Source organism: Thunnus thynnus, chromosome 5, assembly GCF_963924715.1.
Source record: "Thunnus thynnus chromosome 5, fThuThy2.1, whole genome shotgun sequence".
In the NCBI taxonomy this organism is placed as follows: Eukaryota; Metazoa; Chordata; class Actinopteri; order Scombriformes; family Scombridae; genus Thunnus; species Thunnus thynnus.
The window spans coordinates 33,931,683-33,958,581 of NC_089521.1; the positions used below are offsets into that span (position 1 = coordinate 33,931,683).

Below are 26,899 nucleotides of genomic sequence, written 5' to 3' on the forward strand. Positions count from 1 at the left end.
GATCTGATCATGCAGACCCATGCAGTGATGCTAGCTTGTTGTGCTACACATCACAATAGTTTAAGTAGTCACGTTAGTTTGTTTAGAAACGGCTCCAAAGACTAATAACAGCATCAGGTTTTCACTCTCTGGAGAGTATTTCCATCTGTGCACGTATGAGGACGCTGATTTGTTGACGCCGCTCTGCTAGCTTGTTGTGCTACGTATCACAAAGTCTTGACTTTGTACTAAACTTCCTTGAGATATTTACAAGTTCTGGGTCAGAGTTTGATCAATACGATGAGCTGATTGTTTAATGTAAAGGGAACCGCATCAGCAGTGGTCCCTTCACTGGAATCGTCAGTGGTGTAGTGTTTATAATGTGAATTCCTGGATATTAAACGTTCATCTGGAGGCTGAAGTGGAAATTATAAATGAAAGTTTTGACAGTATTGAGTGAAAAGTCTCGTCTCCACCCAGTTACAACAAACACACCTACACTGATATAACAGCTACAAGAGTCTCATGTTTTACCTGCAAGATTTGTGTTTTATCGCTGTTGTTCATCGTTTGTGATGTGAAAACATCAAAAGAAATAAAAAGTTTGCGTCCTGGTGGAACCGGTGGATTCTTGCGTTGTGTTATAAGGAAGAGGCTCAGATGAGGGAGGCTACCACTGAAGACAGAAGTAAACAAAAGAAATCCTCCGGTCAATTGTGATGCTAACTCAGGCTCCTACACAAATTAAATAACACAGAAATGTGTTAGCATACTGCACAAGAAGTCCAAGCTAATAAACAAACTTACACCTGTAATTCAAAGGAAGCGCACAACATCGCTTACCTCTCCCATGAAGTACAACGACAAAAGGGGAGAACATAGGGGTACAATGAACTGAGTCTAAAATGTTCCAAATGTTGACCCTGCAGGACTAGCACGTCAGGATTTAACTATTTACAATTTTTTTGTGTAATTATAACACATATGCTGCACAGCTAAACCTGTTACACTGGTATTAGTTCAGTTATAAACGCCAAACACATCGCGGTCAGAGAGTCAATCACACTGGACGGTAGAGGAGACGCGGAGACGCTGGTACGTGTCAGTTTAAACCGCAGTTTAACCGACTTCTCTAACAGAGCTGAGAGCAGAAACACAGTCACTCTGCATCGCTCTGTTGTTTCCACCAGTTATGTATTCAGGTCATTTTAGACAAGACTGTAAAAGTTTTCCAGCCTGACGTGTTGTCACACATATCTCAGAGGGATAATGTTACTAAAGAAAGTCTGAGTAAACTTCATTTATCCCTTGTGAATGCGCCACACGAGCGCAGTGATTGTGTGATTAATTTCTTAATCACATGAGGTCTCTGGGTAACGCTGGTCCTGTGTGAATAGAGCTATGAGTGGAGGCGCTGTAAACGCCCCCCCTGATGACATAATCCGACGAAAACACAGATTAATTTTGAAAGAGCAACGGCGGCCAATGGTGTAACTTCATCACTCACTCACTCATCAACAGCTGCATGTTTAGAGCTGGTCCCACTGTTGTAGTCCAGCCAAAAATGTTCCCACTGAACAAAATCCAGGCGATAAATTACTTCCTTCAACTTGTATCAGACAAAACAAACGAGTATAGAAGCCGTTTCTACAGTCGAGGACATTCAGACAGGCCTCTGATCCAGGAATGACCCGGGTCACTGTGTTGGTCTGAAAGGGGAATTACTGGTTTCATGTTTGCAGCTAAAAACAAACTAATTAGACAATTTGTGAAGCTGTAACAAAAATACGTTTGATATTTTTACTTAATAACTGACTAAAACAATTTGCATTTTAGCTGATAATCTGTTTAATGTCATATATGTCATAAATTCACATATAAATGTTCATTTGTCACATATGTTTTACTTTGTGTCAAAGGTCTTTATCAGACAATTCAGGCCTTTTCAACATATTCTGCTTTTTAATGGATTAAATATCATTTAATGAAATGAATATCATGAACTTTACTCCAGTATGAGCTGAAGTCCTGCCAGATAATAATCTTCAGAACTTACTTTGTTTTATGGTTTTATTTTCAGTCGTATCAGTGTGAAGGAACAAGAACATCTGCCTGTAGGTTTTTGTCCAGTAAATGGCTGACCCCGGTGACTACATGCCTTTGTTTATTAAGTACTGTTCACTTGTCAATTAGCAACGTGAAACCTCTCTGAACTGCCTCGTCTGCGCTCAGACGGAGCTGGAGGTGAGAAAAGCTTCCTTCATCAGTGTAATTAGATGAAAGGAGGCAGCCATCTGTTGACGTTCTGACTGATGTCTTTCTGCCGCTGCTTCCATCTTCTATTCTTCTTTTGCTTCTTCTTTTTTTTTTTTCACACTGTTGTCCCTGAGATTGTTTCTAAATGTGATGCCCGCCCACGTTTTGCATCTGCAGGTACTGCTTTCCCTTCGGACGACCAGATGGGGCCCTGAAGGCGACGCTCTCCCTGCAGGAACGGGTAAAGGAACACATTTAAATAACTGTGAAATATTTGCACAAACTTCCTGTTCGATGTTGGTAAAATCTTTACAACTTAAATAATATGTGGCTGCTGTTTGTGTTGTTTCAGGTTTTGATGAAGGACATCACCACTCCTGTTCCTCCTGAGGAGATGAAGAAACTGGTGCAGAGGTGTCTGGAGAAAGCAGCTCAGATCAACTACAGTCAGCTGATGGAATACGCTCAGATCAAAGGTGAGACTACGGTTTCACGGTTTCACTCCGCTGAGGTGGATCGTTGGCATAATGATAAAGTCTGATGGAATTGCGATTCCTGCTTCTTCTTCTTCTTCTACTGTAGAAAAAACATTCATGTCCTGCTGCCGCTCACTGTTACAGGCCTTCACGACACATGAAAGTCCAAAAAATGTAGAACCCCGGTTCGTAACATAACAACAACCTCCTCTCTATCACCACGGAAACTGATCAAAACATCACAGGGCTCATGTGGATCAAACCTGACACATTCATTCTCAAAAAGCAGCAATAAAACGTGCTGATATATCAGTTATTGCTGCTGCCATGGAGGGATTATGAGAAAATAAGCCCCCCCCACCCCACCCCACCCCACCTTTCAGTAACATTTTGCAGGTGAACCAGGACTCTCAGGTGCTGCTGTTGCTTCACAAACTGCAGCTGAACCTCACAGAAGAGAGGCTGTCTGAGTCCTGGTTGAAGCTTCCCGCCTCAGCAGATCCTCACTGATATTATAACTGATATTATTATACAAAATACTACAGCAAACCATCAATATGCTTTATGCTGTGCAGCTGTATGACAGAAAAACAGATGATCAGAATATAAGGTTTGATTTGGTCAGCAGTTATTCAATATTAAATGACACTATTAACCAGGTTATCTCACTGAGATCAATGTAGTTCAGCAGAGAGAAAGAAAACAAACAGCCGTACAACATCGAGGACAGACAGCATCACTGAGTAGACTTGAGGTTAAAAGTTTAACCTTTACATATACTGTTCAGGTCCAATTTGACCCATTTTTATTCACTTGAGAGCAGTAAAAACACCCTGACTGACATTCTTTTAACCTGAAATTTTATAAATTTTCCTAAAGTGATTCAAAATATATAAAACGGAAATATTTCAACTATTTTTGTGCAGCTGATACATAGTTTTGTACATGAAGGGTGTTTCAGGTTGATTTTGAACATTTTCAGTAGCATTCATTGAATTCATGATGGCAGTTATGTTTCTCCTGTTTTAGGTGACATAGTTAGTCAGTCAGTCATGCACGTACGCAGGCGCATGCACGTGCACATGGTCTTACAAGACACCAAAATACAGTCACAGTGATGAAATATTTGTCAGACACAGACAAGAACTTCTTACATCACATTGCAAACCAGGAACTTTGTGTTCTGCACAAAAACTCTACAAATAAAACCAGCAACAAAACACAAAAGGTTTCCTTCCTGAAACACCAGAAAATAACATCAGACATGAAGGTCAATAATGAGACTGTGAATGTTTAATGTTCTGTAAACAAACCTAAAGGATAAAACTCTCTCTGCTCTCTGAAAGCTTCATAAAGGATCAATCAACCATTTATTAATGACTGATGGTGTTTATAAATTAATAAAACAGATTTGTGGTTCAGAGGTTTGGTATAGAGACTAACTATGAGGTGATGGTGTGAAAATAGTAGAATATGAACCATATTTAAGGGTTAAAATCAACCAGTGGGATGACGGTTACTCCACTAATAATGACATCTTGTCATAGATATGTTCACATAAATCTATAGACAGACTCTATTAATATTTTATATCAAAGATATTTCGGGAATTCGGTTAAAACTTTTATTACTCAGTGATGTTTACCATGAAGTTAAAAACTAAACCTTGTTTTCTTTTGTCTTGAACATAAATTTCATTAAAAAAAAACGATTGAAATAAAATAACGAAAACGATAAATAACATTTTCAGGTTTAGATTTATGGAATATTTTTTTCCTGCATGTGAATTCAGTATTTATAATTCCTCTGTAAATGGATGTTTTTCCCTGCTGTGTTTGAATGAACGTGTTCAGCGGACGCTCCGGCAGCTCCGGAGAAGAAACTGGAGGACATGATGCGACTGGGAGAGCTCTGCATCGAAGTCCTGCAGCAGAACGAAGAGCATCACTCAGAGGTATTTCACACTTCTGCTTTAGACACATAACGCCATGGTGATGAGCTTTAAAGTCCTGCTTTACTTATAAATGTGTTTTACTTATCGTTACTTCACTTGAAAGTTTCTCTGCGCTCGACTTAAACCTCAGTTTAACACGTTTACCTACAATTCACATCTACTTTGGAGCCAATTATGGTTCAGGATGATGTAGGAACTTAAACATATCAAACACAATTTATTATTCAAAGCAGAGTGGCTTTTTTTTTGACATACCTTTAAAACTTGTCTGGACAGGATCATTAAACATATTCTGAAAGGTTTCTTTACTCTCTCCTCCTGACGTCTTGACAGCAGTTGTTACCGTGATAAAGTCGTTAGACGTGGGGATGTAGCCCGTGATTAGTTTCATTATGGGTCCGTTTGGTTTTGATTAATTAATGAACTGCTGAGTCTGTAAAATGTCAAAAAAAAGACCATCTGTCCATCTTCATCTCCCGTTAATAACAGTCCAAAACACCCACCGAGACTCAGTTTATAATGATAGAAAACAGAAGAAATGCAGCCGATCTTCATACTGGAGAAGCTGGAACAAGAGAATGATTGATTTACCTTATTTTTATTGATTTTTACATGTAGATCCATCAGTTATTAAACTGTAATTGATTAGTAAATAGATCAATGGAACATTTCAGGACTAACTACATGCTTTTGGTGACTTCTGTTGTTCGCAGTAGTTTTGGATCTTAATAATAAGTGATGATGAATGATTAATGAGTATTTTATTAATCCCAATGGGAAATTACAGACTAAATTAATAACTGATTAATCACTAATGTTGTTTAGTTTAAAAACTTCACTTTGGGAACTAGAGATTAAATGTATTCATATTGACTGAGGCTCAGAGATCCAGCCTGCGTTACTGTCAGATCTGGTCCGCAGATTATTAGAACGGTTTTTTGGTTTCTTTTATTTTAGAGTAATTATTTAATATTTGGGAAAAGCTGCAAAATTGAAGTATTTTTGGAGGTGTTTTTTATTTCATAACTGATGCAAAGAGAAAGAAAGCAGCTTCACGGCAGTGTGCTAAATACAAAGGAAGGAAGGAGAGTCAAAGGGTTTTCATGGTCAGATCTATGTGTGATTATTTTGTACATCAGGTGCACATAAGACGGTTTGTTTTATGCAAACAGGCAAACAGTATTTTAACACAACACAATACAAAATTATTAACTTTCTCTACAGAAGGTGGACATTTCTACTCTACTAAATATAAGATTTAAATGATCATCATCACCTCCACCTTCATATTACTGTAAGATTTTCTTATTCAACAGTATTTTGTTCAGGCACGTATAAAGAATGATGTGTTTATAATAATCTGTGTAAACTATGAATTAATTATTAAATTTGAGACAGTAAACATTTGAGCTGAATCATCAGGATGGAGTAACTTTTAACTGACAGGACGTCACTGTCAAAAGAAATCAAGTCTCCATCTTGTTTGTTTTTGGATTCATTACGTTAACAAATTAACTCTTCTGCTTTAAATCTGTTTTTTTTTGTGTGTGTGTTTGTGACAAAGACGCCACGAGTCACTTGATCATTTCATTAAAGATTCTTGATCACTTTTAGCTGCACTGTCCACTTTTCCTTTATTTGCCTTCTACTGGCAGCGTTTTACGCTAAAGTGGCAGATGACACGGCAAGTGGCGGCGCTGCATTATCCGTCTTCGGCGGAGGCACGATGAAAACAACGCCCACGGTCCATATGCACACGCCGTTTATACGCCACGGTGTAAAACTGATCAATCATAGGTGTTGAGACGTGGCGGTTTTGATCGGCCCTAAGTGGCAGCGTGGCGCTCAGGCATCTGTTTCTGAGCTATTAATAACACGCCACGCTCTGCCGCTGCCATGGCGACTGGCGTGATCTCTTCTCCGAGCTTCAGATGTGATGTTAACTGCAAATTAGAGGTTTTTTTTTGTCAGAGCAACGCCACAAGCTGTCACGGCTTAAATTTAGAGATGAATCATAATTGTTTACCGGGCTACAACGTGCTCGCTGCACCTTTGTGGGGTTTTTTTTTTTTGTCAGAGTTTCATTACGACGACGTCACAGTGACGAGCCGGTGCTTCAGTTGGTCCACATCATCTTCTCTTTACAGTCCTTTTAGTTGTTTTTTTTTATCACTAACAAACATGACAAATACAAAAAAGAAGCAACTAAAGAGGCAGAATTTTACACGTAAAACACACAAAAATCAAATCCAGAGACAGAAAGTTTGGTTGTTTGTTCCCTCGGGGATTAATGGGATTCATAAAGGGATCAATACCACAAATCTATTAAAAGATCAGTCTTGCATTTACATATCAATCATGTAAATTGTTTAGAGGCAGCAGTTCATAAAGCTGGACTGGGAAACTCCCAGTGGAACCACTGCAGACACTTCAAGAGAAAATAAACTTTTTATTATTTATCTGACTTTCTGTCCTTTCTGTTTCTCTTTTCTTTGTACCTATCATGGAAGGGAAGAGAGGTAAGTCTGCTGAGTGTCTGTGTTTCACTGTCAGCCTCTTTTCTCTGACTGCTGTTGTGTGTAATTAATGTCTTCCATGGTCACTGGATTATTAATAATAATCTGCTCCTTTACGGAAAACACCTCAATGCAGCAGATTATTATCTCTTCAAAGTACACTAAACACACAAAAAAACACAATACCAACCATACAGAATCGTTTGATAATGTTTTTCAGAGTATTTCTTTAGTTTTAATATGTGTGAATGGTTATATGGGAGCATAATGTGAAGTTATTACTGCTGCAGCGTCAGACACGTGCAGCCATTTTGTTTGGATCATTGTTGCAGATGATGAGGGGCAGAAAATACGCAGCCTGATGTCATGGTAGCTTATTGACGGACATTTCCAGTATTTATAAATTAATTAAGTTGCTGGAAACTCCTAAAGTCACTGGTTAGAGGTGAATTCTGCAATTTTTCACCACACCACCTTTGCCAGACATCTGTCAGCTCTGGCTAGCTAACATATGAAACATATTCCTGTAAGAAACAGCAGCTAGTAGCAGTGTTAACGCTAACGCAGACTACACAACGTTAGCTCTACAGGCAGTGAGAAATGTACTGTGAGTTTCCCAAACCGTCAACCAGCAGCACAGAAGCTCCTCTCACACAAGTAACGTTAGCATGAAAACGAGCTAACGTAGCTAACGGTCAAGTCAAGTCAAAATGTGTTTGTTTAGCACGTTTAAAAACAGCCACAGTTGACTGAACAAAGTGCTGAACAGACTTAAAATACCAAAATAAATCTATATAAAAGTAAATAACAAATAAGAATTAAAGAAAACAATGAACATAATAATAATAAAAGAAGAGGAGAAAGAAGAGCTCAACTCAAATTGAATGCCAACGAGGGTCTTCAGCAGTGACTTATGAGTTTTCCAGCGTCTGAGCAGATCTTTATATGAAGGTGAGCGGTTCCACAGATTTGAGGCGGCCATCGCAAAGGTTCAGTCGCCTCTATTTTTAGTAACCGGATCTCAGAACGTCCGAGAGCATCTGACTGGTCGACCTCAGCGCTTTAACTGGAGTATGATGATGTAGCAGTTCTGCTAGATAAAGTGTTGCCGGCACATTTAAAACCTTAAAAACAATAAATAAAATCTTAAAATCAATCCTGAAATGGACAGGAGAGACGCCAACGCTGGTGTCATGTGATCACGCTTTCTTTTCCCGGTTAGAGGACGAGCAGCTGCATTTTGTACTAACTGTAGACTGAGAGGTGGTAAAAAGATTAATAACTCTGAAAACCTTTGGAAGAGAGATCAGCCTTTACCTAAAAGTTTTAATTGAAAAAAAACTAGTTTTAACAACTGAACTAATCTGTTCATCAAATTTGAAGGAGCGGTCGAAAAATCACATTGTTAAAGGTCTTTGCACACCAAGTCTGTTTTTTTGGTATGTGTTTTTTTTAATCCGTCATCCAACAAAAATTGTTACGCACAGAAGCCTCGCACACTGAGTCCGATGCGTTTTATTACTATATTCGTTGCGAAAGCGGCCGGCAGCACACACACACACCTGATCACAGGTGATCACCGGTGATCAGCCTTTCGACTGGATCGGCAGATATTCAGAGCACAGCCTCAAAACGCTGCAACATACAGACAAGATCATGATCAATAGTTGTCTGCGTGTAACGTCTCTGCTGGAGCTGATAGTATCAGTGTTTCCAGGTTGTGTCGTTTGCGTGTACGGTGGCTCTGAGTGGTCAAACAACTCTGTGAAGGCTTTTGACGGATGCAAAAAAACGCAGAAAATCGAACCTGCTCTGAAAACTTTAATGACGGACGAAACTTTTGGAGTCGGTGCGTAAACGTGATCGACACAACGTGACGTCATATTTATTTTTTAACGTGCAACAATTTCTGACGAAAAAAACAGACTTGATTTGCAAAGACCTTTAGCATTACTATAATAATATTAACTGCATCATGTTATATAAGTGTCATATGTTCTTTTTAAATAATAATATTGTATCTATGTAGCACCATTCACACACTAATGCAGCTGAAAGCGCATAACAACATTTAAAAAAAGAAAAGAACATAAAATCTAAACAACAGTTAGAATATTAAAATATTTTGTGTCAAATCTTCATCTGAAAAGTAACTAAAGCTGTCAAATAAATGTAGTGGAGTAGAAGTATAAAGTAACATCACATGGAAATACTCAAGTAAAGTACAAGTACCTCTAATTTGTACTTGTAAATGAGTAAATGTACTCAGACGGGTTTGTAGACTTGATATCAGTTCATGTTAAAACATCATTATTGAAAACTGAGATCAACACACATCCTGTAGTTTGATTTCACATCGGTATGCATGTAAACATGGTCTGTATATCACCTCTCTGCTCTTATAAAGTGCTTTTTGATGTGTAAATATTTTTTCTGTAGTGCTCGCTGCCGTGAGAGCAGAGGGTCACTGCAGCAGTAAATAACACAATAACAACAAACAGGATGTACAAGTCAAATGGGATAAATAAGGTAAACATGATAGAAAGACCGTGAGAATAAAAGTGTTCTGGTTCTCTTTTCATGAACCCGTGACAGGAAGTGGTTTCTGACCCTGAGGCTGACGGTTCAAAGGATTTTATCTATTTATGGAAACATAAATGCCATAAGTCCTTTATAAGAGGAGGTTTCATCTGTGAAGAAATGACTTATAATGCTGTTATTAGATCAGTTATTATAAACTGAAACAGCAGCCAGCAGCACAAAAAACTCAAAGTTTTTAGGTTGGTTTCCATGCAGCCATTTCAGTTTATCACCATGGAAATCAACTTGCAGCATCACAGTCAACATCTAATCCATTTTTTTTTTGTTGTTGTTGGTTTTGTTAGTACTCTTGTCATGCAGTCGTGAACAGAAACTGTATTTTCAAGGTCCTGCTAACATCCAAGTTTGGACAGTTAGCTGCCAAAAAGCATTTTTATTCTTGAACGATGTCAGAAAAGCAAACTCAAGAAGACAAACAATCAGCGAACATGGACATTAGGAAAAAAAAGGATGTGTGTGTGTTCAGTTTTTTTGTTCCTTTAAAAAAAAAAAAAAAAAAAAAAGAAATCTTTTCAGCAGTCGATTCTCATATCTGACATGCTACAACGTCCTTGCACCTACAAGTTTTCAAAAACACTCCCTGGATGCTACTGTATATCACCACACAGCAGTAATGTAACAGTAACAAAAGGCAAGGAGACTAAATGCATTTTTGATGGATTATCTATCTTTAGCCATTTTAAAGACTAGATTGAATAGATTGAATTTTGTACAAATTGACTGAAACCAGCGGCTGTCTGGAAAGATGGAAATCAATCTAAAAACTACTGAAAAATGCTCAGAAGTGAATAATAGTTTGTAGTCAATAGACTAAAACATGAAAAAAAAAACACCTGTGTGGTCTCTTTAAATCAGATGTCAGTCGACAGTGGCCTGAGGACTGAATGTACTTTCTATAAAAGAATATAAATAAAAAATAAATGAATCCCAATGGAAACAATGTGAATTTAATCTAATTTAACTAAGCAGCTCCATAAAGAAATGGTTTTTCCCAGTTTGGTGTGGAGGAACTTGGTTTGACCTGATCTCCATCCAACACCTTCAGGCTAAACTGGAACCAGAACTTATCACCTGACATCTTGGTGGCTGAATTAACTTTTCATTAATTAGCCGGTCACCTTCCTTCAGTTGTTTGGCTTCATAAAACCCTTGTTGACGTCTGATGCACCAACAATACCCTTCAAAATGGGAAAATATTAAGTAATAATGATGCTTTTTTCACATTTTTTTTGGGGGGGCAAGTGGTTTGTTGAAGGGAGGATGTAGAAGAACGGATGTCCTTGGCGGTACAATAAGTACCTTTAGCCCATCACAGCGCCGACGCTCTCCTCCTCCTCCTCCTCCTCCTCCTCCTCTTCCTCCTGGTTGTAAACAGGCTTTTCTCTTATTCCTTTATTTTTTTCCTCGTTTGCTTACCATTACCTCTTGCTCTTTGTTTTTCAGCTTCTTTTGTCATTTCTTACCGTCCTTTTACCTGTTTTTTCTCATATTTATCTCCTTGTTTTGTCTATTTCTCATTCCTTTCTCCTTTTCTTCCTTCATTCCTTCGTTATTCTTTCTTCGCTTCTCCCGCCTTTCCTTTCATGCTTTTCATCCTTCTTGCCTTCTTTGCATCTTTCTTCCATTCTTTTGACTTTCTCACTTGCTTCTCTTCTTTCTTCTTTGCTCTTTCTTTGCTTCTTCATATCTTTCTTTCCTTTATTTCTTCTTTTTTACTTTCTTCCAGTTTGCTCCCTACTTCCCATTTTCCATATCCCCTCCTCTCTTACTTCAATTTTCCTTACTTCTCTTCATTCTTCCTTCTTTCTTCCATTCATTTGGACCTCGTTTTGGTCTTTTGTCCTTAATTATCATATTCTTTTTTTTCCGTTTTCCCCTCTTTCTTTGCTTCTTCTCAATCTTTTGTTGGTCCTTCCTTTTGTCTTTTTCCTTTTTTGTTTCCTAGCTTCCTTCTTTCATACTTCATGTATGTATTCATGTCTTGAGATGAAAGAGTTTAAAGTGTCGAGGAATCGTCAGGCTGGTTTTATTAATGCTTGTGTTCGTCGCCAGTAACGGGAAACTGAAAAGGCGCGTTTGAAAGGCCTGATGAGTAGTCCTGCCAAGCCACGACTCAGAGCTGCTGCCGTGTCATTTCTCTTTTTCCCCCCGTCTGACATTTCTGCCTCTTCTTCCTCGGTTGTACACAAATACCGACCTGAGTGCATCAGCGTGTGATTCAAGCCTGGTTGCACTTTTCTCTCAGAGGTCCTTTAGCCATCAATAGCAGCGGCCGCCTGAGCAGGCTGACCTCTGTCCGCTGGAGAGCTACAGCAGCCCAGATGCTCTTTAGACTGAAGATATCTTCATTAGTTAATCAGCAAGTACTTTCACAACAGCACCTATGGGCTTTTTTTCCCTCTTCTATTCAAGTTTAAAAGCAGCTAACAGTCACAGCAGCCAAAGAAATATTGCATCTGTCTCCATTTATTCAGATTTCTAAAGCTTTTGACAGGTCGTGTTTTTTGGTGTTTAGGGAAGGCGAGTTTATTCGTAGAGCACATTTCAACAGCAAGGCAATTCAAATTGCTTTACATAGAACATTAAAAGCATTAAGACAAGGATAACATTTAAATACAATTCAAATAGTTATTAAAGAGTAATAATAATAATATCTTTATTTATATAGCACCTTTAAAAACAGAGATTACAAAGTGCTTTGACAGACAAAGCAAAAGCAGAACAATACAAACACACACAAAAAAGAAAAACAATAGAGAGATGATAAAAAAGATTAAAAGACAATACAAAGATGCTCGAAAGACAACATTAAATAAAAGCAAGTCTGTAAAAATGGGTTTTAATAGAGGCATCCACTCATTGTCTGACATCTGTAATGAAGATGGTCTCAGAACATTTAATGATTTGTGAACAACATATAACCTACCTGGCTTCTCCTTTTTCTTATACCTACAACTCAGAGCATCCATGCGTGCTCATGGTGTTCCCTGGAGGCGACCTCTCTATACCCATGAACTCCATCTCTGATTTAATGTGGGAGTTCAGTCAAGTTGGTTTATAACTTGTCACTGAATTCTTCGTGTGGTCCTCTCACTGTTCACCAGGTGCGGGAAAGAGAGTTTGAACATCTCGGTGGTGAGATCAATTGGTTTACAGTTTGAGATCATCTGGACCGCACATCTAAAAATCCTGACCATAAACTTATTCATTTTAATTTTTTTCATAGACTTTATCTTACCCCTAGAAAATTCCATCTTATGAAACTCACCCTCTCCGTTTTGTCATCTATGTACTCTAGTCTGTGTGGGCTCATTTGTACATATGTACTGGGAGTGCCCTGGTTTGGCTGCATTTTGGAAAGTGGTAACTTCTGCATTATCTAATCTTCTGGGGGAGCATCTTCCATGTTGCCCCAGATTGTTGATTCTGAACGATACTTCAACACTTAACCTGCCATCTACCAAATTTTTTTATCTTATTTGCGGGTATTACTGCAGCGAAAAAAATGCAAACTCTTAGATGGAAACCTCCTCATCCCCTTCCCGAGTTGTTGAGTTGAAGGAAATTTTGTGCCATCCAACGGTTGACATCGTTGAGACAATCCACAGCAGCGGCTAGGCTTCTTGGATCACCGGGTCTCAGAGGAAGGTATATCAGTGTGTCGTCTGCATAGCAATGAAAAGAAACATTGTGTTGTTGAATGATTTGGCCAAGTGGAAGCATGTAGATAGAAAATAAAATTGGACGTAAAATGGAACCTTGTGGGACACTGGTATTGTGGGCTATGGAAGAAGTGAGGTTACCAATGGTGACTGAGAAGGTTCTTTTTCAAAGGTAAGAATAAAACCAATCAAGTGCAGCGTCCTTGATGCCCACCCAGGTCTTAAGACGGTCAACTAAAATAATGTGGTCTACTGTGTCAAAAGCTGCACTCAGTTGAGAGAATAGAACATAGAAATAAGCCAAAATAGAATAAGACAGATAAAACAGGAGAATAAAAGTTTCAGTGCAGTGTGAGAATCAAAAGCCAGTATTTATTATTTAATCGAGCGACCAACAGAAAAGTTTCCAGCCTTGATTTAAAAGAACTGAGAGTTGCAGCAGACCTGCAGTTTTCTGGGAGTTTGTTCCAGATATGCGAAGCGTAAAAACTGAACGCTCTTGTTGTTTTTCCAAAAATGGTGAATAATCAAACACAGTTTGAAGACCAGCTTGACTAACTTCTCACTAAGGATATAAGATTAAACACACACACACATATCAAGATACATATCAGCTATGTTTAGCAGCCATTAATTAGCCTTTGACTTGAAGCTAGACGGATTTGTCTCATCCTTAAAGGTGACAACTAAACCATCCAGGCGCCCAGAATACAAGATCCTCACACATCTCAGCCTTCAATCTATTAAATCTGTCAGTGCTCTGCTACCTCTGGTGTTATGACTAAATGTCAGCCACCTTCTTAAAATAACTTAAAATAAGTATCTGGGAGCATTAATTTAGGATTTTTTGGCCCCAGGAAGTACCTTCAGAGACCTGTGAGTGATCAGACATTAGATGTTTTTTGAACAGTTGTCAGTAGGTTCGTGTCTGTGTAGCAACACCACGACAACTTCCTGTTTCTCTGATATCGTTCTGTTTTGTTTTTTCTCTCCGACTGTCTGTCTCAGGCTTTCTCGTGGTGGCCGGAGCTGATGGCCGAACACGCCGAGACGTTTCTGTCTCTGTACAGAGCCGACATGGACGCCGCTCTGCAGGTCCAGCCTGTCGACTCCTGGGACAGCTTCCCGCTATTCCAGCTCCTCAACAACTTCCTGCGAACCGACCGTGAGTCACACCTTTTTGTTTTCAGAACAACACAGCTGTACGCCAGGGCATGGTATGTTTCAACATGGGTCTTAAACTCATAACGTGGTAATTTTGACTACAGATCCTATTTTTACTGACGCTGATATTCACTTTACCCGTTTGTGTGGTGCACAGGTGGGAGGTTCATTTAAATTGACTGGTTTTTGAAAACAGAGCACAAAGTCACAAATGTATTTTAACACTTAAAGGATAGATTCACTATTCATCAAGTGTTTTGTGTCTTAACATATTGAACAGATATAGAATGAATGAACATAGAGGTTGACTGGAATAATATGATTTGGTACAGAGTGTGTTTTGTGTTGTTTTTGTTTGTTGTTATTGTTTCTATGCAAGTTATATTTATTCTCTTGTGTTGTTTTGAATGTTTTTTTTCAGCTTTGACTTGATCGATTAGACTAGAAAAGTTCTCTACTTCATCCTACGCCCTTTTCCAACATTGAAAGGTTATTATTTGTGTGACTTACTGAAAGTTTGTTTCGTTGCCAATATATTTTATTTTGTTATTTTAACATGTTCGAAATAAAATAATCCAATCTAATCTAATCTTAAACCAGCAGTCAGGTGTCCATATGAACAGTGAAAGAGGTTTTCCTCGCTGTAATCATTCCTCCTGTTCATACTGGATATTAAAGATCCTTCAAATGTGCTTTCAGTGTAAAAAATGTATTTAAAAGTCTGTGTGAAGCTTCTATTCAGCTTCATCAGTCTGAGTTAGTCATATCAAGTGGATATCTGACACATTTACAGTCTTTTTAGCATCAAATTCCCTCTTCGTGTTTCCTCGGACAGTGTTTCCCTGTTGAGCTGCAGGTGGAAGTATAGTAACAAAAAGAGGAACTTTGGTACTAAAAAGACTGTAACGTTGAAAGATATCTACTTGATTTGACTCATTTGGACGCTGAAGCTTCATATTAGCTTCAGATAAACTTTTAAATACATTTTTGCACAGAAGGAGGACTGTGGATTTTGTCCTCCATCACTTCCATTCTTGAGAAGTACTACATACAAACAGCACAAGCCTCCACATAAACATCAAGTTTACATAAAGCGTTTCATATGCTTGTCTTCAGTCTACTTCCAGGGTAACTTGCAGGTGTAGCATTGATAGCAATGTGAATGCCTACGGGGCGACTAATCTCAGTCTCTGCTGGAAACCGTTCAGGCTGCTGGTGCTTTGGCAGCCAATAAATGCACATTTATTTATCGACTAACTATGTCTAAAACAAGACATGCGTGTCTCTCGCAGTGTGTGTGTTTGTGTGTTTATCGTGCCAGTACGTAGTCGCAGCCAAAAGTGAGCGGTGAAGTAACTATTCATCGCACAAAGTGTAGATAAATTAATCTTATCAAATTTTTTTTAATTAATGTTTATGTACAATGGCATCTTTCCGCATGAATGAAACGCTTGTTGTTTGTTGCTTGATGGGAGTTCAGCACCAAATTGAATAAATTAACAATAAATAGTTTGCAGTTGATGGATTTGTTCTTTGCAAAAAAAAAAAAAGGAATCTGCTATTTTGCATGAAGAGTATCAAACACAGTTCAGTGTATAATTTCCTGCTGCATGTAATCACAGCGTCACTCTGCCAGTTTCTGTGGGCTCTGAACCAACAAGTGTGTGCAGCAGTCAGATCATCCACACACACACACACACACACACACACACACACACACACACAGATTTTCTCCAAATTAAATTTTGTCGGTTTTCTGTCTCCGGTGGGAAAGCTGCTCCTCATAGGAAGCTGAATGATCCAAAAACTGAAAAACAAAAAATCTCTCTTTCTTATTTTCACACTGCTTTCTCACCACCTCCATTGCCTTCACCCCCACCTACCGCACACACACACACACACACACACACACACACAAACACACACACACACACTGAGAAAAGGACGTTTAATTTATTCACCACATAGGGTTTCTGTGTAGTGCAGCCCTTTAAAATTCACACCTTTTTAGCTGGAAACATTTTATAGCTGCAGCTTTCGAATGAAACTTGGAGATTGTTACAGCAAGAAATGAATGCTTAGATTTATTTATCAGTACAAACAGACGTCTGGTGCTCAGATTCACCTGCTCAGGAATAAAAATACACCAGAAATAAGAGTTACCTTCGTGAACTGATGCTCAGCCATGACACCTCGCTGATACCTTTTTTAATTTCTTTCCATACTCTCCTCTCTTCTTCTTCTTCTTCTTCCAACCTGACCTTTATTTTTGTGTCTTAAAACTGCAGCTTTTTTTTTTGTTGTTGTTGGAGGAAATGCCCCACACGCCACGGCACACGGTCTCACCGCTAAGAGCGCTAATTAACACCGGTGACGCCGGAGAAAACAAGGCTCGTTAAGAGAAGACGAGGTTAACGGCACCTCGCACGATCCGCCGGAGAGTTAATTAACACGAGCGGCGACGGAGGCGGTCGAGAAAACTGTCGCGGCAGGATGAGAGACACGATCGGCTGTCCGCGGCTCCGTCTTCAGCTCGGCGTCGGCTGACCTGTCTTACCTGTCAGCAGGTAGAAGAGGAGGATGTTAATGTGATGTCAGACCGCTGTGTCACCTCCTTTGTCTTCAGCTCAGCTCTTATTTATTTAGTCAGTGGACATTTTTTCTTCTTCTTCTGACAGCTCATATAATAGTTACGAGGGAAACTGTGAACTGTGGGATTTAAAATGCATCGATTCTATAAAGTTTAATTAACTTATATTGTAAATCTGCAGCTGTTACACTGCAAACAAACTAACCTACAAGAAGTATAGACTCATAATTTCCAGAATCAACGCAAATTATTCAAATGTAACTCTCTGATAAGGTTTTCCTGTCGTTTGTTGTTCAAGTAAAGACAAAAAAACATGAACTTATATTAGAACTTGCTGCGTTAAAACTGTAAATCTTAAATGGATAAAAATCTGAATCAGTTTTATTGGGAGGATATAGATGAACCTGGGTTATAGCTGCTATTACTGTGGCTGCACCTCATATCACTGTGATGTATGTAAAGGATCCAACTTTTTTAACCTACCTTTTGTCAAGAAATCTGTTATTAAATGCCAATGAAATGATATAATCTACAAGTTTGAGTCCAGTTTTAACCGGCGGTGAGACGTCTCTTCTGTTCTCTGCTGTTATCAGCTGCTCCAACGACGACAAACTGAGTCTTTTGCTTCGTGAAATCTCTTTTACTTTTACAAATATCCATTAAATCTTCACGTTTCCATTGTATTCTGAGCGACGTCACGATAAAAGATCGACCGGAAACTACACTGGGCCGACGATGCAGCTCATCATCATCAACTTGATTCCACAGTCTTTTACATTTCCTGGATGAAATTCCACCTTTTCAGCATCATATGTGTCCAATTTTTGATTACAATGCAAATTATGATGAAGGTGATTGAAATGAGCTGACTCGGCTACGTCTATGTTCATGTTTTGTTTGTTCCCAAATCCTGAAATCATGTGTCAACGACCGATTTCAGACTTTAAGACTTGAGTAAGAATGAATCTATGGAACAATCTGGAGGATAATCAAAAAATATGATGTATTATTCTGGAAATATGCTAATATATGTATAAAAGGACAGAACTCCCCATGCACAGCCAGTATCTGGTCGGTCGCGGGAACATATAAGGTGACTTTATTAAGAGTGAACAACGTGTTTCACCTGTAGCTTCTTCAGGTTCGCTCAGTACATATATGTATATGTATGTATGTGATGTCACATGTGTCGCCCCCTGATATGAACGGTGAGCGAAGAAGTTCTGATTTGTTTGTTTGTTGTCTTATACGTTGAAGTTGCTTTTTAACAATTTGTTTTGGCAAATTTTATAGAAAAAGCATAAACGGATATAAAATATGGATTTGTGGATCTTTATATTATGATTTGATATTGTCTGGGATCCTTTAAGGACTTGGATTCGTTTATTTATACGGCACCTCAAACACAAACAGTTAATCCAAAGTGTTTCATTGTGCAAAGAGAAAACCAATGAAAGATGATCAAATAAACAATCTATCAATCTTCACTGACACTCACATATTGATAAAAGACAGAAGATGAAACTACATGGAATTTTATTGCTTTCAGACTCATTTATGAACAGTAAAACATTCTCTGGAAGACATCAACACAGCAGCAAACAACATTTCAGGAACAAGGAAACACTTTTTTTATACCAACTGATTTCTGTAATCTGCTTTTTTATGTCTCGAGGTCCAAACAGTGTGAGGAAAAACCTTAAAAAATGACAAACTAGGATGTTGCGCTGCTGTATTTCAGATTGTCGTAGTATTTTCTTCCCTTGATAAGCAGCATCTCACTGTTCAGATTTCACTCGACTTGCATGCTGGAGAGAGAGAAAAAAAGTCTCGGCTCATTGTTTTTCTGTTCTCTCTCAGCCTCTCCATCGGCTCTCCGAGGCTTTGTCTCGCAGCCAGCTGAGATTTGGCGAGATGCGAGGCGTTATTTAACATGGATGATGCCAAAGTACCTCAAATACAGTAACAGACAGGCAGGCAGATAGACAGACAGACAGCCCAAGGGCAATGTTGAGAACAAAAAAACTCAGCGCTTCATTATGTGAAGAACCCACAAATCTTTTTTTTTTGTGGCTCATATCTTTTATATTTTTTTCTAATTACTGTCTTCTGTTAATGCCGTAATTATTCCAAGTGTCACAACATTAGCCGACTTGAATCGGAGCGTAATGAGGCAATAGACGAAGCACAGAAACACAGAGCGAGCAAAAAATCATCGTTTTGACTGTTTGCGCAAATGAGGTCTTCCCTCTTTGATAATTATGTCTAAAGTGAGAGGAGAGAGATTTGTTTGAGTTCAAATCCATTCAGATACTCAAAAACAAAAAATGGTTTGGAGGATAATGACGTTGATTTATAAGTTGCCTTCTCTGAACCTCACAGTGATAAAACATGAACAATCCTTGACTTCACTAATTGCTCAAAAAAACAACAACATTTCAATCATTCAGAAAATGAACAAAACCTCTGCATCGACAGCCGGACGCCAACAATCTCAGGTGACTCTTACAGGACTTTTCTTCAACAAGTGTATTATCTCTCAGTTGTTCTGCAGATTATTTAAATGCTCACTTGATTGTCAGCGTGTGTGTGTGTGTGAAGGCGAGCGGTTGCGAGGGAGGGAGGGAGGCGGGTTTTTTACTCTCCGGAGGGCAAAAAGGCTAGTGTTAATCATGACGGAGCAGAGCGAGAGGAATTAAAACTAATGAAGTCCTGAGAGACCAGCCTGCTCGCTTCTCACCCAAACGCTCACCGTCGTCGTCTCTGTGTCTCCGCTCGCTGTTGACTCTTACTGTCACAGAGGATTTATCTGTCTGTTTGACAAATCTACACAGCAGCAGCCATGGGGGTGGGGGTTATCATTGGGGGGGGGGGGGGGGGGGTGTACACAATAACCTGAACACCTGTGCATCCGCATCCGATCTTTTTAAGGCTTGTTATTGTTTTTTTTGAGGTACTTATACTTTACTTGAGTATTTCCATGTGATGCTACTTTTAACAGCTCCACCAAATAGTGATGGGTTTTTGTTTTTGTGGGGTTATTTGTTGTTTTTTTGAGCCATTTCTAAACAAAATACAGTAACCAAACTCTTCATGATGAAGGAACATGTCACCCAGTGCAGCATGTGGACACACACAAGCTTTGATACACACACAATACTTGTTAGTAGATCAGTTCATTGTTGGTTTGGATCCAAACATGAGATTTATTGACAAGAAGAAAACTATAGAAAATCGACAGTCTTATTCTTTAAGTTCTGGGAAAGATCGTGGCTTTGATTAAATCAATGTAATCTGTGCGGCATTGTGTTATTTTAATAATGTCTTTACTGTTAATTTCTAGCAGACATAGTTGTGTGATGTAGCTTCTCTGTTTTAGGGTGAGGGTTAGTGTTACACATGGAAATGGTGTGAAAGGTTATTAAATTTGCTTACCTGGTCTTCTTCTGGCCCCTCCCCCACCCCACACAGCTCACCTGTGCAACGGGATGTTCCATAAACACCTGCAGGACCTGTTTGTCCCCCTGGTGGTCCGTTACATCGACCTGATGGAGTCGTCCATCGCCCAGTCCATCCACCGCGGCTTCGAGCAGGAGACGTGGACCTCCGTCAAGTAAGGCTTTGAAATCCAGCACAGTCGGGGTGATTGACGGGTGATTGACGGGTGATTGACGGGTAATTGACGGGTGATTGACGGGTTAGAAGGAGTCGAGAAGTCGAGGTTTATACTGGACTACATTTGGCTGAAAGTGAAAGTTTTTCAGTTTCTATAATAGTTGTTTCAGTAACTATATTTCAACGTGTAGCTAGGATCTGCATCACAATGACTTGTAGATTCAGATGTTGGGTTATTGTTTGTCTGTACTTTCATAAAGTGAATATTTTTTTTATTGTCTTCCACTTAGTTTGATCTGTGTTTTCAGTGTTTTTATTGTCATTTCACAGGAAAGAATAATGTAAGAGCTCTTCTGTAGTTTGATTATTGTACAGCGACATTTTAACACATCTGGACCTTTTTGCATGAAAGGAGTTAATAATAACACCTGCTGCCCGCTGTGGTTCAACGGTTGTTCACCTCTGACCACAGCCAGGATGGGGATGGTTGGGTGTTTGGGGTGGCTGAAAAAATCGTTTCATGATTCTGAATCGATTCATGATTCATTCAAAAATCTATTTTTGAATGTTAGTTAATAACATATTTGTTGACAGGACGAAAGAGGCGGAACTCAACAGGGCAGTGCAGCGAAACACATCGGCTGAAATACAATCTCAGATCAGAACCCATCAGCGAGTCTGACGACGATTTAGCTTTTTATTAGCTTTTTTAAAAATGATCTGCATTCATATGCATATATCTGTTTATAGCAATTAGCTGAAATGTCGTCTGGAATGTCTCAAGTTGCTAATTGGACTGTAAACAACGACCTGCGCACAGAAGAGGCCCAGATATCCGTCATCTGTCCGCCGGCTACACCAGAACCTCTGAAATACTGGAGGCTAAATCATTGTCAGACGACAGGCGATGGGCTCTGAGATTAGCAGCAGTAACAAACCAGAGCAGCTGACCATCACACACTGCAGGACTTAAACACCTTAAACCTCAGAGATCAGTCTGTTTCAACTCAAAAACTCTGACGGTAGCAGCAGAGAGGCTGCTCTCCACCGCCGGAGATTAGACGTCCTCCTCCTCCCCTTACTGCAGAGCAAACACACCGACTTATGTCTTTACAGAAGACATTTAACTAGTGATGTTGGTCAGTAAATTACAGGCAGAAGACTATAAAATGCTTCCAAATTAATGCAGTTAAAAATCAAAAAGCTGCGTATTCTCTCACACTTTTCTCTGCTGACAGTAACTTTTATCAAGATCATTTATCTTAACTGCCAGTTATGTTTCTTATTACATTTCAGTGGACTAAGAACACCAGTGAATGGTTCGGCTCACAGTAGACGGGAGACACCTTTTCTATTCATTCAATTAAGAATCAGTTTTGAATCAAAAATCGATTCTATATTGAATTGTGAGATTCTCACCTCTGCTGGGTTTGGACAGACGTGTGTTTGTTACACCTGTAAACACCCAACAGTGATGTCACAGGGCTTTGAGGTTCACCTGTACATACGCAGCAAAGTGAGAATTAAACCACTGGAGATCAGTGAAAACAAGATTTTTTAAGGGGTGTTAAGTTGCTATTTCCGTGGACTCTGAAAGGTTTGTTCAGACAAGAGCTGCAACGATTAATTGATTGATTAGTTGGCAACTAATAAATTAATCGCTAACTATTTTGATAATTGATTAATCGTTCTGAGTAATTTTTTAAGAAGAAAATGTCCAAATTCATTGATGAGTTGAAAATATTTCAATTTGAGCTCAAAATTGCACTTGTTCAATCCAATTCATGAACGTACACAGACTAGAAAAATAAAAGACCACAACCTATATTGGATGCACACCTCATGACGGTATACCTTCAGTCTTTCATTTTCTAATGCCCACTGTCACTGTTTCTTCTCTTTCTCTTTGTATTTTATTCTTTTAACGTTTCCCCTCTCCGCCGTTGATCGACCTCGCCGCTGACTCTGACCCAGCAGGTCGTTAACTAACAATCTAGCGAGCGTTCCTCTTCCTAAAGTCCCCAGCCTCCCCCTCACGCTGCCGCAGATGCCCAGCTTCTCGGCGCCCGCTTGGATGGGACCGCTGTGCGAGAACACGTATGTATGAGGGGGGAGGATAGAAGACTCAGAGGTGTTGCTGTGGTTTGGATTAGAGGTCTTCACAAGCTCTGAGAATGTATACCACCCCCCAACACCATCTTACCTGAACCAAAGACAAAACCAGCAGTGGAAGAAGTATTCAAATCCTTTACTCAAGTAAAAGTACCAATACAACAATGTAAAAATACTCAATACCCCAGTACATAAGTATTATGAGCTTGATGTAGTTAAAGTATTGCAGTAAAAGTACATAAGTATTATGGACTTGATGTAGTTAAAGTATTGCAGTAAAAGTACATAAGTATTATGAGCTTGATGTAGTTAAAGTATTGCAGTAAAAGTACATAAGTATTATGAGCTTGATGTAGTTAAAGTATTGCAGTAAAAGTACATAAGTATTATGAGCTTGATGTAGTTAAAGTATTGCAGTAAAAGTACATAAGTATTATGAGCTTGATGTAGTTAAAGTATTGCAGTAAAAGTACATAAGTATTATGAGCTTGATGTAGTTAAAGTATTGCAGTAAAAGTACATAAGTATTATGAGCTTGATGTAGTTAAAGTATTGCAGTAAAAGTAGTGGTTTGGTCCCTCTGACTGATATATTATTATATATGACATCATTAGATTATTAATAGTGAAGCATCAGTGTTAGAGCAGCATGTTACTGTTGTAGCTGCTGGAGGTGGAGCTAGTTTACACTACTTTATATACAGTTAGCTAGTTTAGTCCAGTGGTTCCCAACCTAGGGGTCGGTTCCCTCCAAAGGGTCAGCAGATAAATCTGAGGGGTGGTGAGATGATTAATGGGAGAGGAAAGAAGAAAAAACAAAGTTCTGATACACAAATCTCATGTAGATATGATAGCTTTTTTTTAAAAAAAATTCAGCATTATTATGTTAAATGAAAAGAACACTAATGCTAAAACTAGCGCCGCTAACAGCCGCAATCACTAACAGGATGCTGGCAGAAGTTCAGTGATTTGTTTTGGAGGTATTTCATCCTCTGAGCACCATTAATATCTGAACTTTATTTCATTTAAATCCATCCAATAGTTTCAACGTTGGACCAACTGGTGGATCAACACAGAGCTGCTAGCAAGGCTAAATTGGCCTGTAGTGAAGGCGCCATCTCTAACATGTAGACACATTCAAGTCAGTCATTTTCTGTGTTTTCATTGGCTGACTGAACATGCTCGTTCAGTCCAGCAGGGTCTCATCAGCATTTTACAAAGACTGAACATTTGGTCTCAGGTTGGGTCTTTGGGTTTTCAGGGGTCAGATATTTGTGAAGGCCTCTAGTTTGGACCTGAATGCTCAGCAGTGGCGTCCATCACTGCAGCTCTGTTTGTGTCGATCTGTCTGCATGATTGTCCACAAATCTGAAATTAATTATTGTATCAATAAACGTCAGAACTACACTCATTCTTTTTGCTTTTTTTTTACTCCCCCGCATGATGTCCGACTTTGTCTTGCCGCTCAGTCTTGATCTCTGAGAATCAAACTGACAAGCTGTAGTCCATTGTTCTTGTCTGAATGAACCCGGACAGGGTTTGAGAGGGAGGTTTGTGGTTCTCAGATTGTTTCTATGACACTGTGGCTCTTTTGTCAGCGTGATGCCACCTGCATGCGAGACTCCGGTGAAAAAATGTTCAGTCCTTGTGCCGTGCGGTGTGCATGTCACGATGTGAAGAATGTCTGTCGGTGCAATAATAACAAATCAAATTTTTTTCTGTTGCAGCTTGCAAGGAATAAATCTACCTGACATCTTGTAAGTTGAGAGATGTTTCATATGTGTGAAAGATTTATCAAATATAAAACCTGCCTGCACCTCTTCACTTCCAAAAATGTCCCTCTGTATCAAAACATGACTAAATATAGACAATTAAATAGACAAAATTAGCATTTTTGTGTCTCAAATCTCGTACTTCTGTACTTACACGTAACATCTTGAGTGCATAAGTGCGTTCACACTGAGGAGTATGGGAAATGCAGTGCACTGTGAGAACCCGGATGGTGCACTCAAAACAGTCAAAAAGTTGATTGTTGAACTTTGGACACCTCTCGCCCTCAACGGTCGCCATCTTGGCTATGTAGCGGAAGGGGAGGGACCACTTTTCAAACTGGAAATGGCAGCCGGGTACGTTGTAACTACAGTGAACATCACCACATTATACAAATGTAAGTTATACATGTGTTTTTTAGCACTAAGCACCACTATACTGTTGTGGGATATAAGCCATCAGTATGTTTTTTGGGTTAATTTAGCAGTCTGTAATGATTTAGTAGCGCGAACGATAACTCTAATGCTAACGCTAGCTAATGCTAATTTGTGATCGTCAATTCCGGTAAGTGCACAACGGTTGTGTTTGATTTGAGACGACACTACCCTGTAGAAATTCGCGCACTACGCCAGTAATATATAGTGTACACAGTGTACTAACGGTAGTATGTGATTTGAGACACAGCTCATGATTGTCTTGTCTGACACGGACAAAACTAGACATTTAAATACACCTTGAACTCTGGGAATCAACAGAATAATCAATAAGATGCAGTTGTTGGGTAGATGGAGCTGTGAGTGAAGGGATCAGAAGTTTGATCTGGACTCACTTGCTCAATCTGATTTTCTAGAAACATCTCTAAATGTTTTCACGTGTCTGTCAGTCTGTTTCAGAGCGAGTGAGTCTGTAGCAGAACTGGCAGCGTTGGTGGCCATGCTGGGAGGTGGAGGGGGAGGTGGAGAGGGAGGGAGGAGGGGGGGGAGTCTCAGGAGGCTGGTCGAGGGTGTGTTTCTTAAAAAGGCTCCTCATGCTGACTCTCCCCCAGCCTTTCCCACAACATGGACCACACTGTTCCTCTACCTCACTATGCTTGGCCCTCCTCGATCCAATGAAAAAACAAAAAAAAAAAAAGAGAGAGAGAGAGAGAAAAAGCTGGCACTTCATTAGCGAGCACAGACGGGCGAGTGGGATCGTCCCGTTCCCCGGGGAGCGGGGCGGAGTGCGCTCAGAGAAGAGCACCACTAATTAGACATGAGGGGGATAGCCACCGAGTATTAAATTGCACCGCAGACTCAGCCCAAAGCGTTTATTCCTGTGCGCCACTTGTTAAGGTAACAGTCTTTTAAAGGCGAAGTGAGAAAAGTGAGGGAGTGAGTGGCGCTTGTTTTAACCCCCCCCCCCCCCTTCCATCCTCCCATGGCTGTCATTCTAGCCGGGCGCTGTACACTTGGATGTCGGTGGCGGCGAGCGTTGCCATGTGTTGCTGTGTAACCTGTGCGCACGGGGAGAAGGCGGGGAGAGACGTCCATCTGTCTCTGTTTCAGAGCCTGGTGCCGTGTTTACTGACTGAAAGCACACAGCTCTGCACCGAAAACTAGCAAAACCTGTTGAAGAGGACCAGATACTGAGCGCTCATGATGGTTTTTGTAAAAAAAAAAAAAAAAAAACTGCCATGAAGTGAGGGTCATACATGCATGTGCACATTCAAATCAGCTGCTGAGATCTTTTTTTTCAATAATCCCATCTTTGAAAGTCAATTTTCTGCATAGAAATAATCAATCACACTCTGCAACTTGTGCATTAAATGACATTATAGTCTCATGTCCTTGATTTGTGTGACCCATGTTGTCAGAAAATCAACACTAGAGAGCAAACATTTGAAAACAATGGATTGAAATGATTGTTTCTTCACACTTCTTTTTATACGTCTCAAAATGCAGAATAATAATAACAATAGTTCTACCTAATTACATGGTTCTTTCAAGGAGACTTGTATATAGAAATAAAGCGTTTCCAATCGCAGACTGGAAAGCTTCAGGTGTTGCAATGTTCTTGAATGCAACGACACAGTTTTTCCAAAATGTTCTCTGCTCACAGCTTTATTACCATCCAAAGATCACATGATGTAAACATTAGATCATTATCATCTGTGAGTTTTAAGATCCTGCTTTTCATATAAATTGGATGCCCATGTAGTGGATCAAA

General features: G+C 39.5%; 1 protein-coding gene across 3 annotated transcripts in view; it reads left to right on the forward strand.

The window, feature by feature from the left end:
• Window positions 1-26,899, forward strand: part of cadps2 (Ca++-dependent secretion activator 2) — a 254,458-nt gene that overhangs the window by 188,065 nt on the left and 39,494 nt on the right. For 2 of the 3 annotated variants that reach the window (XM_067590867.1, XM_067590868.1), the window contains exons 15-21: window positions 2,413-2,476; window positions 2,588-2,711; window positions 4,565-4,665; window positions 14,453-14,609; window positions 20,670-20,811; window positions 22,791-22,910; window positions 24,652-24,681. In XM_067590867.1, coding sequence (XP_067446968.1) covers window positions 2,413-2,476; window positions 2,588-2,711; window positions 4,565-4,665; window positions 14,453-14,609; window positions 20,670-20,811; window positions 22,791-22,910; window positions 24,652-24,681 — 738 coding nt within the window. The remainder of the gene's footprint in view (window positions 1-2,412; window positions 2,477-2,587; window positions 2,712-4,564; window positions 4,666-14,452; window positions 14,610-20,669; window positions 20,812-22,790; window positions 22,911-24,651; window positions 24,682-26,899) is intronic. The other variant, XM_067590870.1, reaches the window with a different exon arrangement.